General features: G+C 64.8%; 1 protein-coding gene across 1 annotated transcript; it reads right to left on the bottom strand.

Moving 5' to 3' along the window:
- Positions 1-358: 358 nt before the first annotated feature.
- Positions 359-10,455, bottom strand: NATD1 (N-acetyltransferase domain containing 1). Its single transcript, XM_068531550.1, has 3 exons — positions 10,269-10,455; positions 4,106-4,224; positions 359-2,887 (listed from the first exon to the last, which is right to left on the bottom strand). The coding sequence occupies exons 1-3, from the start codon at positions 10,372-10,374 to the stop codon at positions 2,771-2,773; spliced, it is 342 nt and encodes a 113-aa protein (XP_068387651.1). The 5' UTR covers positions 10,375-10,455; the 3' UTR covers positions 359-2,770.
- Positions 10,456-11,202: the final 747 nt, after the last annotated feature.

Here is an 11,202-nt window from a genome sequence, read left to right on the forward strand (position 1 = left end):
ACGGCCTCTTCCTGGTCACCCCGTCCAGCTGCTCCCAGCGAGGGGAGCCAGTGCCCGGGGCATGACTGTGGCCTCAGAGGGGCCCGTACCTGGGAGGAGGCACGGGCCGGGCCGGCAAAGCCCCCAGATCCTGACGCCACCTGTGCCTCTCAGAGCCTTGCTTCCCCTGCCACCAGTTAGGAGGCGGGAACGCAGAGCACCTGCCAGGTCTGCCCTCTTACTCCTCCCTCACACCTGAGGGCTCCCCCCCCCACACACACACCTGGGTGGACCCCAACTGTCATGGGGGTGGGGCAGAGGCAGGGGTGGGGGGTGGGGGAGTGCCCCTGCCCTTCCAGAAGCAGTCCTGGAGCTGCACTGGGTCACACCTTTTATTGAAATGTACGTCATGCAATCCGTCTGGACACCAGCCCTGGCCCAGACGCCACCTGCAGCAGGTCCTGAGTGGGAAAGGCACGTGAGTGACCACCTGTCTCGACCGGGCGAGAAAGAGAGACCCACAAAGTCAGCTGTGGCAGGAGGGCACGGGGCCTCGGGGGTGATCTGCCTGGGGGGCCTGGGTGGGTCTCTTGAGTGTCCCCCTGCCCTGCCAGTGGCACACAAACTGGCCCACGTGACCTGCCTCCTGAGCAAGAGTTCCCCAGGTGTCCCGGGATGGGTGGGGTTGGGGGCCGAGGCTGGGATGCCAGTCAGTCAGGGTAGCACCGGGGTGGGGTGGGGGGGGCGGCCAGCCACGGCGGGATGGGGTTGGGCATGCTGGCAGAGGGGGCTGGGGCTCCGGGGCAGGGGTCTGCAGCGGACCCGGCCCGACCTGGGAGAGTTGGCCGTTGCTGCCGCCGAGGGCTCTAGCGGGAGCAGCGGCACTTTAAGGCAGCCCGAGGCAAGGAGGCCCGGGTCGCACCTGCAGAAACTGGGGACAAGCTGTCCCTGGGTCCAGCGCTGCAGGGGCCCTGGAGACCCCGCACATCCCCTGGTTCAAGTACTAAGTGTTTTGTCTGTGTGCCGGCTGGGCACCAGAGTCACCTGCTGTTAGAACACAGGTGCAGGCTGGGCCGGGGGTTGGCGAGCCCTGGTGCCACCCAGCCCTCCGCTCCTCCACAAGCTGCTTGCCCTGGGGTCCCCTGCGCCACCGCTGCGACACCCTCCCATGGACAGCGCCTCCTGGAACGGGGCCACCTTGCCCCAAAGGCTGCAGAGGGATCAGCACCAGCTCGCTGAGCTACTGGAGAGAAGTTCTCATGACGGAGTCTGTGCTTGAACTTGGGGAGGGATGTGTGGACGGGGAGGGGGTGGTGCTGGAGAGGGAAATGGCTCAGAGCCTGGGCTGCCCGTCAGTCCACTCTCAGGCCTACAACCCACTCTTTCCTTATGCTGCACCGGGAAGGGGACACCCCCGGGCTCGGAGGGGACCCAGCAGCCGAGCCCACCTCCTGCCAGCACAGTAGAGTAGCTCAGGAGCCTCCCTGACTCCCCCAAAAGCCCTTTGCAAACGGAGCTGGGAGTGCGGTGGGTGCCCTTGGCCCTCTCAGGAATTCCTGGAGGCCAGAGGGGGGCTGGGACCTGGGGGCTGGGACCTGCGAAGAGTGGGGGATGCTGAGGACGGTGACTCTGGGGCTGCCAGGCCTTCAGGCACGCAGACGGAGATGTTCCCGCCACCAGGTGAGAAGGCATTTGTGCACAGGTGTTTGGGGGCCCCAGGCCACTGCAGTGGAGGAGTGGGGCTTGGTGCAACACTGGAGCGGACGAGTGGAAAGAGAACACAGGCTAATGCCTGCCGAGGTCAGGCAAGGGAGGCGTCACGGGGGCAACCAGCCCACCCTAGCCAGAGGCCTGGAGGGGCCACGTCACTCACGTCTCAGCCCCAGAGGGACCGGACTCCTGGGCTCCCCTCCAGCCCCACAGAAGAGCAGGCGTGGATTCAGCCCTTGTGGGGAGCACGGCAGAGGAGGCTGGTACACTGAGCCCTAACCAGCCCCCAAGAGGAAGCCCCCAGAAAGGCTGGCCCCACAGGACAAAGGGTGCTGGGGTGCTTGCTCCCCAGGCTGTTCCCAGGAAGGCCGGTCCGGGCGGGGCCCCAGGACTCCTGACGGGCCACGAGCTCGCAGGAAGGCAAAGACGCTCCGATGTCTGGCGGCTGCACAGGAAATCCCTCTGCAGAACTGCTTCTTCCTCTTGGGTGGTGCGGATGGTTCGTGGAGGACGGTTTTCTCCCTCCCACCCCAGCTCTGAAGGGCCCTCTCTGAGAAAGCTCAGCCACAGCGAGGGGTGGGGATCCCCAAGATACTCGGGCTGGAAGGGGGAGGGCAGCCACGGGGGGCCTGCCTCTTGGAGAGCTGTGGGGGCGTTGCAAGGAGTAAGGAGACGTGTGCGCGCATGCGCGCTTGGCCCTACGCCCCCAGCAGTTGGCATACAAGGTTCCTCGTGGCTACTCATCTGCGCAGAGGACCCGGCCTGGGCATGTTGGCAGGGCCCCAGATCAGCCCCCCTGCCCATCACGGAGCGGGGAGCAGCAGGTGGGACCCAGAAAGGCCAGAGGGACGCCCCTGTCCGCGTTCCAGTCCTGACTGCGGGCCCTCACGGTGTCTGCAGAGCAGGAACAGCCGGGCCCCGTTCGCCACGGCAGCTGGACCATGGCCACAGATGAGCGTCCTTACAAAAATAACTCTGAGTCTGTCCCCGTGGGGACCAGGGTTCCTGAGAGCACGCAGAGGCCGGGGCGAGGCCCGGAGGGAGGGTCCGGTGGGCGGGCTCGGGCCCCGCGGGGCCGGGGCTACGGCTGCAGGCGCTCCAGGTACTGCGGCAGGGGGTTTTCCTTGACGAACTTCTGGATGTACCAGCACGTGACATGGGCCCTCAGGTCCTCCTCCACTACGAAGTCCAGAGCGGCCTGGCAGCCGGGCAGAGAGAAGAGCGGTCAGGGCCCCCAGCGGCACCTCGGCTCAGAGGCCCAGCCCCTCAGGCCCCGGGCTTTCCCTCGGGTCTGCGATGGAGCCAGGGGTGCTGCCACCACCGCCGTTACAGTCGGGAAGCCGGGGCAGGAAGCTCTGGTGAATTGCCGGAGGAACAAGGCAGGGAAGAGAGGGGCCAGGATCGGATCCGCCCCGGGAGAACCCCGCCCGCCCGTCTCCACAGCGAGCCGGGGTGCCCACCAAACTCCTCCGCTAATTCTTCACTGGATGCTCCTTCAGGAGCCTCCCCTATGGGCTGCGTCAGGGCGCCCGGGGCTCCCTCCGCCCCTGGCAGAGGTCACTCAGTTTTCACAGGGATCCCAAGAGCAGCAGCCGGGGGCGGGGGTGTCAGCGTGCAGTTGTCGTCCTGGTGGGTCTGGTGACCTCCCTGCCCCAGTGCCCTGCACACACTGGTGCACAATGAACGCTTGCTGAAACAGTACAGCACAGTCTGGGTGTAGCTGGAGGGTCTGATGACAAAGGCCGAGGGCCGACTAGGCGCCTGGGCTCCTGGTCGGCCGTCTGACCGTCCGGCCCCACCCCCCCCCCAGTGGCCCACACCTGACCCCGGGTTTCAACCCGAGAGCCTCTAGTGACAGGATTCCAGGCTCTTCTCCCATTTTGCAGATAAGCGCCCTCACCCCTGGCAGATCCCTTCTCCTGTTACCCAGGTAGCAACTCTGGGTTCCTCGCTTGTAACGGGGTGGGCCCACAGACCAGCTCGAGCTGCTGCTGAAAGACACCTGTCCCCCGCCCGGGCCAGGGGGGAGGGGGCGGAGGGAGCAGCGGGGCAGCAGGGGGAGGGGCTGGGCCCCAGCAGCCGTCAGGGGAACGCAAGGCCGAGCTCTGCTCCAGGTCAAAGCCCCTTGTAGCCCAAGCTGCTCTCCTAGCGGCTGGGGATGCAGGGGCAAGAGCCAAGTCACTCCAATGTCTGTCTGTCCACCTGTTCAGCAAGGGTTCATGGAGCACCAGACACGGGGTCCCGGCAGTGAGCTCCCGGCACCAGGCAGGTGTGTGCGTGTGGTGGTGGGGGGGGGGCCCGAGGCCCGGCCCGAGAGGAGGGGAAGGGGGGCGAGGCAGCCGCAGCCCCGGGAGGGCGGGGCCCGGCCCCCGGGGCGTGGTCTCCTCTGAGTGGGGGGCAGCCCCCACGCCCCTACCTTGGCCAGGTGCTTGGCGATGCCGCGCCCGCGGTAGGCGTCGGGGACCTCCGTGTGCTGCAGGTCCACAATCCGCTTGCCCACGTACTCGTAGAGCAGGACAGCCCGGTCGTGACACCCTGTGGGGAGGGTGGTGGGCGGGTGAGGCCCGAGCCGGCACGGAGGCCTGGGCCTTGGAGGCGCAGGCGTTTGGAGCCCGGCTGGGGAGCTGGGTCTGGAACAGCCTCTCTGCGCCTCAGTTCCGCGTCCATAAAGTATGGATGTAACAGAACGTTCCTCATTAGAGTGTGTGGAGGGTTAAATGAGGCAATTTCCGTAAAATGCTTAGAACAGCGCCCGAACACACCGAGCCCCGCGTGGGCCTTTCCTGCTACCCTCCAGCCAGCATCCCAGGGCCCCCGGCGCCCCCCAAAGCCCAGCTCTCTGCATCCCCAGCGGAGCACCTGCCCGAGGGTCTGGGAGCCCCAGGCCCAGCGCTGGATGAAGAGCAGAGCTCAGCAAGGCGCCAACTAAACCAGAGCCAGAAGAGACAAGAGAGCAGGACCGCCCACCGGACCCTGGGGAAGGGCAGGAGGAGGGCACACAGGACAGCCACGCCAGGCACGGGAGGCAGAGCAAGCTGGCCTTCATGCCCTCTCAGGCCTGGAGCTCTGGTCCACCCTGGTTTCCTGCTGGAAAAACATTTAACTGGAGTTCCTCCAACCAAAGTCTTCAGTTCCTCATCCGCCTGTCTGTCCATCCAACCACAAACCCATCCACCCATCTGGCCCCCATCTGCCTGCCCATCTACCTGCCCAGGCATCCCATCCACCCATCTGGCCACCTGTTCCCCTTGACAAAAGTTCACTGAGCCCCAGACACTGTTTCAGGAGCTGAGGACAACTCCATGGGTTACTATTTCAGGAAGTTTCAAGTGTATGAAGGAAAAAATAATCTGGGCCAGGGGAGACGGGCATTTAGCCAGGGTAGTCAGGGGAGACCTCCCAGGAGGAAACCTCTGAGCTGAGGGGTAACTGGGGAGCAGGAGACGTCTGAGGGAAGAGCAGGGGAGGGGTGGGCAGAGGGCACAGCCAGCGCAAAGGCCCCGAGGCGAATGTTTACGCAGGGGAGCAGGCCACGTCGGGGGCTTCACAGGCACTGAGCAGACCTCCGCTTCTGCACTGTGGCCAGCCCTGCGGAGAGGGGGGTGGGGTTTCTGGAGCCCTTGTCGGCCTGCTCCCGGTCCCTGTTTACTCTCTCACCCATCGCCTCCGTCAGCATTCCTGTGTGACCACTGGGGCCACAGATGGACCAGATCCCACGATGGCCTGGGGGGTTCTCTGCCCCTCCCACCCCGCCAGCTCCTGGTGGTCCCAGGGGCTCGGTCACCACCACATCCCCAGTGCCCAGCCCGGGGCAGATGCCCAAGAAATACCTGCCCCACAAACTCCTGCTGTTCTCTGGGCCAGACGCACAGCAGGAGTTGGAGGCTGGCTCATGGCTCCTGCACGCCCGGTACCTCCCTGGAGCCCGACCCCACGCCCTTGGGGACACCAGGACAGGACAGCTGCAGCGCACACCGGTGGGGCGCACTCAGCCCCTGCGCACACCAATCCTCACGAGAACCTTACAAAATGGGCAGGGTTCTCACAGCCCCGTCGACAAACAGGGAAACCGAGGCTCTGAGAGGCTATCGCGCAGCTCGGCACGTGTGGAGCTGTCTGGGGACCCCGGGTCTTGCGGCCGAGAGGAGCAGAAGGGCATCGGGCCGCGGGGCGGACGTGGGCTGCGTGTGAGGGAAAGGGCGCGACGCTGACCCCTCTCCCCGCCCCACACCTCCCCGGGCTGCGGAGGAGCCAGACGCCAGCGGACAGCCCTGCAACACCTGGGCCTCAGGGTGACCGCAGAGGCCACCCAGCCCCAACTGTCCCACGCTGCCTGGAGACGGCCACCCCCCGAGGCCCTTCTCATACGTCTCTCAGCCTCTGCTCTGACCTCTGGCAGGCCTGTGGGCACAGCTTTCAAAACATGCCCGGAATCTGGCCACTTCATACCTCCGCCGGCCCCTGCACCTCCCCCGTGGAAGCCGAGTCACATCCTGTCCGTCCTCTGCTCAGGGGCCTCCTCGTGGCCCCTCACGTCCACCCAGCCTCAGTCGGGTGCTCCCTCTGCCTGGCGCCTCCCGCCAGAGACCCCCCTGACCTGCCCCCCTGGGCACCACGGCCACCCCATCCCCGGCATCTGGGTCCGTGGATCCCACAGTCTCCGCTCATGGCAGCCTGGCTGGACCCCAGGCCCTTCTCTGGGCTGGGCCAGTACTTGCCACCTGCGGGCCACGGAGCCAGCCAGGGCCCCGGCTTCCAGTCCCAGCTCTGCCAGGAGACCTCAGACCTCACCAGGTCTGGGACAACCACTACGTCCCTCCTGGGCCTGAGAGTCGCGTCGAGATCATGGGCTGTGACTGGTTTTTAGAAAAGTTAAAGCAACTTGGCAAATGAGGAGCCCTTCCCTCGGTCTCCGCCCTGCCTGCACCAGTTCCGAGAGCAGGCCCAGCAGATCAAAACGCCTGTTATACAGACGATGAGGCTGAGGCAGAGGCAAAGCCAGAAGCCAGGCCCTCTGCGCCCTCTGGGAGGTAGCTGGCCCAGGACAAGTGGGCGAGGGAGCCCAGTGCGGGCGGCGCCGCCTGGCTTCTCTGTGCATCTCCACCTGCAGAGCCTGGTGTGGGCAGGGGCCACGTGCTGGTGGCTCAGAGCTGGGAAGCGTGAGAGGGCAGACCCTGGGGGCCGCCCAGGAAGCCCACCCACAGGCCCAGCTGGTCCCATCCCCCCCCCAGGCACCCTGCCCAGGGACCCGCTCTAGCATGCATCCCAGGACGCGAAGGGCATGAGGGTGCCCTGGGGGCACAACGTGTCTCGGGCAGGGGCCTCCTGCCCGGGAACTGGGATCCGAATGTAGGAGGCCTCTGCTGCCCAGGGCCTCAGTCTTCCCATCTGCAAAGTGGGGGCTGGGGAGGATGTGGAAGGCGCTGGGTTCCAGGACCCCCAAATGACCCTTCTTGGAGCAAGTGGGACACTCGGCACTGGCTGGGAGGGGAAAGCAAAGGCCAAGGGTGGGGCCGCCCAGGGGTGGGAGCTCAGTTCTGGCTTTGCGCTTTCACCCCACTGGTGATACAAGCTAGCTTTTCAGACCCTGGATCTGGGGACCAGACAAGCCTGGGCACCTGCGTTCTCTCACAGCCCACATCAGCAAGACCCAACCACGCTTCTTTCAACAACCATCCAGGAGCTGGGATTTCTCCCCTCCTCTCACACCGCCTGCTCCAGAGCAGTAGCCATCCTTGCTCCTGTCTTGCCCCAGAGCAGCCAGAGGGAGCCCAGGACATCCCACCCGCCCACTGCTCAGGACCCTCCCAGGCACCCACCTCACCCGGAGTCAAGGCCAAGTCCTCACAATGCCTTCCACGGCCCCGCACCACCTGCCCCCAAGACCTCTTGACGTCCTCTGCTATGCAGCCTCTCCGTCCTCCCGTCCCTGCTGCTCCCAATACACACCAGGCATCCTAGGGCCTTTGCACTTGCCGCCCCTTCCACGTGGAGTGCCCTTCCCACCGTAGCTCCCTTCCTTGCCTCCTTCGCAGGGCGGCCCTCCCAGACACCTGACTCTAAACAACAGCCCTTGGGACTTCCCTGGCGGTCCAGTGGTTAAGACTCTGCGCTTCCAATGCAGGGGCCACGGATTCGCTCCCTGGTGGGGGAACTAAGATCCCACATGACGCTCAGCGCAGCCGAAATAAACAAACAAACAAACAAAGAAGAGCCCTCTCCTGACACCCGACCTTATTTCTCACCAGTCTTGCTCTCTAGGGCGCTCTACACTTTATCGTCCACTGACCCCCAGACGGTCGGTCCCAGGAGCCCCCAGCACCTACAACAACGTTTCGCAACACACAGTAGGTGTTCAATAAGCACTTGTGGAATGAATCCTAGTTCTTCTGCCTCCAAGGTGTGAGCCCCTGGGCACGTCAGTCACTTCCCCTGCCTCAGCTTCCTCCTCTGTAAAATGGGCAGAGCAGTTCGGACAACGCCGCCACCGCCCACCAACAAGGCTGACGATAAAGGCACGACTCTGCGTGCGTGGGGCCTCCTGAGGACTGAATGCACACAGCCGCTCAAACCTCTTCCCTCCCCAGACCTGGAGCCCGCTGGAGGTGCATCAGCCCAGCTCTGCCAGGGGATGGCCGGTACACACCCGCACCTGGAGCCCCAGGGCCGCTCTGCCTCTCGGCCTCAGTGTCCACATCTCTCACCGGGCGGGCGCAGTGAGCTGGCCTCCGGGGCCTGCCTGCAGGTCAGGAGACACCACGGCAGGCCGTTCCCCTCCCTAGCTGGGGCGGGGTGGGGGCTTGGGCACAGATGACTCCCCGCCCCCCATATACACCCAGACCAGGTCCGGCCCGGCTGCACAGCCCCCGCCTCGCGGGCGGGCGAGGAGCTACTCCCGGGCTTGGCTGGGGACCCCGGTCCACTTTGCAGTTAGCCATCCGAGCAGCAGGCAACAGAGGGGCAAGTTTAGAAAGACGGCTGGTCACGTCCAGCTCTGACCACAGCCGAGTCTAGAGGGGTGTCCTTTGGCTGTACTCACTAGGGAAAGAAAGAAGGAAAACCCCAAACATTCCCTTTTTCTTCTTCCTCTGAGTGTCTAGGGTCTCCTGAGCCCCCCCAAAGGAATCTAAGGCCTCTCTGGAGCCTCAAAAAGAGGATTTGAAAAGCCATGGGGCCTTGTCCAACGAGAGCAGCGGGGCCCGGAGAGTCACGGCCAGCCAGCCAGCCAGCCGGGCCACTGCGGGCAGCACGGCGGCGGAAGGACATGCCTCCAGGTGGAAAGACACGTGTTTGAGTTCTGGCCTGCGCTCCTCCCCTGCGCCGGCCTCGGCTTACTCCCCTGAGCTGCGGTGGTGATGCCCAGGTCACAAGGGTGTTGTGACAGCGATGTGCTGGGCCCAGCTCAATGCACAGCACAGCCCAAAGGGGGAGTCTGAGGACGGTCCGAGCTCCAGGCCCCAGCCCCTCCCGGGCGTCCAAGTGCAGGTGGGAGGAGTGGGCCCAGGTAGGACCCCATCCGGGCTCTGCACATCCCCCCCACCTCAGGAAGCCTTTCTCTTCCCTCCTCACAAATGGGCACAGCGGCCCATAAGGGCCCTTCCAGCTTGGACACTGCCACAGGGGGCCCAGCTGGGAGGGAAGAAAAAGTTATTAAGGCAGAAGGGGTGGGACACAGGGATGAAAGTTCACTCCTCCATTTCATAATTCCACTTTCCATCCCCAGACCTCTTAGGCGGAGGGAGTGTGGGCTAGTAAGTGGTGGAACCTTTCTTTACAGGAAATGAGGACTTCACTTTGCTTCTGCTTTAAAAAGTAATGCCCAGGGACTTTCCTGGCGGTCCAGTGGTTAAGACTCCGCACTTCCAGTGCCTCCACTTCAGGGGGCACGCGTTCAATCCCTGGTGAGGGAACTAAGATCCCGCATGCTGCGCCTCTTCGCCAAAATAATAATAATTAATAATAATAATAATGCCCAGTCAATGCTCACCAACATTTACTACCTGCCGCAGGCGCTGTTCTGAACCTTACTCTTACTGGGGCATCTGGTCCTTACCACCAGTCAGGAGTTATGCGCTGGTGTTAACCCCATTGTAGAGACGGAGAAACTGGCGCGCACAGAGATGAGGCAACTTAGCCAAAGTCCCAGAGCCTCTGGGGTCTGATGGCGACACCATCCCTCCACACCCCCCGCCCCTCCCAGGCAGAAGCCCCTCTGTCTGTCAGCCCCGGGTCGGCCCAGAGGATTCTTCCAATCCCCTTGGTGCATTCAAGCTAAGGTTCCCAGGGGCAGCCAGAAGCCATTGAACACCGGAGAAAGGGGAGGTGGTGGCTCACCACGCTCCCCAGGACCTCGGCAGCAGCCCGGAAAACAGCCAGGCCGAGCAGGTGCGGGTTCCCCGGGGCCGAGGCGGGATCGGAGCTGCCCGGCGCCTGCCTCCGCCTCCCCGGGGCCCTCTCCACCCCGGGCGCCCGGCGCGGGCTCGACTCTCCCGGTAGCCCGCCTCCACCCGGTCCGCGAGTGCGCCCCCAGCCCCGCGGCGCGCAGACAAAAGGCGGGGGCGGGCCGGGCCCCGCGTTACCGTTAAGCCGGACGGTGAACTGGCGGCGCCTACGGTCGTGCTCCACGCGGATGGGGCAGCCCTGCTCCGGCGCGCCCGGCGGCACGGCGGCCGGCGAGTGCGCCATGGGCGCTGGGACCCGGGCTGCGGGCGCGCGGCGGAATCCGCGAGAGGCGCGCGGACCCACGCCGTGGGCCGACCGCAGGCGGCGGCGCAGAAACTGACACTCGGCGGCGGCAGCAACAAAAAGGGGGGGGCAGGAAATCAGCTGTGCGGTCACGTGCAGCGCGCGGCCAGTGAGCGCGCGGCCGCTCTGTTTTGGTGCATTCCGTTTGGCTCTTAAAGGCGCCGCGCCGCTCACAGCTTCGCGCCAGGGCTCTTGGGCCTCTGGCCTCAGCCGGCAGGAGACTCTGGGGCCCCCACGGACCCCTTCTCAAAGACACGTGACGACCTGTAGGGCAATTCTCACCGTCCCCTCGCAGCCACCACTTGCTTTTTTAAAATTTATTTAGTTTTGGCTGCGTTGGGTCTTCGTTGCTGCCCGCGGGCTTTCTCTAGTTGTGGCGAGCGGGGGCTACTTTTGGGGTGCGCGGGTTTCTCATTGCGGTGGCTTCTCTTGCTGCGGAGCATGGGCTCTAGGCACGCGGGCTTCAGTAGTTGTGGCTCACAGGCTCAGTAGTTGTGGCTCACGGGCTCTAGAGCACAGGCTCAGTAGTTGTAGTGCACGGGCTTAGTTGCTCCGCGGCATGTGGGATCTTCCCAGACCAGGGCTCGAACCCGTGTCCCCTGCATTGGCAGGCAGATTCTCAACCACTGCGCCAGCAGGGAAGTTCCTCGCAGCCACCACTTATTAAGCGCTTGCTGTGTGCCTGCGCTCAGCAAACCCCCGGCGAAGCCTGGGAAGTAGGTGCGCTTAACCCCTTGTCACCGGGAGGACAGGGGCCCGGGGAGACCT

The sequence above is a fragment of the Eschrichtius robustus genome, chromosome 20, assembly GCF_028021215.1.
Source record: "Eschrichtius robustus isolate mEscRob2 chromosome 20, mEscRob2.pri, whole genome shotgun sequence".
Lineage (NCBI taxonomy): Eukaryota > Metazoa > Chordata > Mammalia > Artiodactyla > Eschrichtiidae > Eschrichtius > Eschrichtius robustus.

Excerpts from the sequence above, each read along its gene's own strand:
- NATD1 (XM_068531550.1), bottom strand. The coding sequence starts at position 10,374 with ATGGCGCACTCGCCGGCCGCCGTGCCGCCGGGCGCGCCGGAGCAGGGC. Across the intron at positions 4,225-10,268 it reads GTTCACCGTCCGGCTTAACG|GGTGTCACGACCGGGCTGTC; the intron begins GTAACGCGGGGC and ends CCCTCCCCACAG. Across the intron at positions 2,888-4,105 it reads TCGCCAAGCACCTGGCCAAG|GCCGCTCTGGACTTCGTAGT; the intron begins GTAGGGGCGTGG and ends CCCGGCTGCCAG.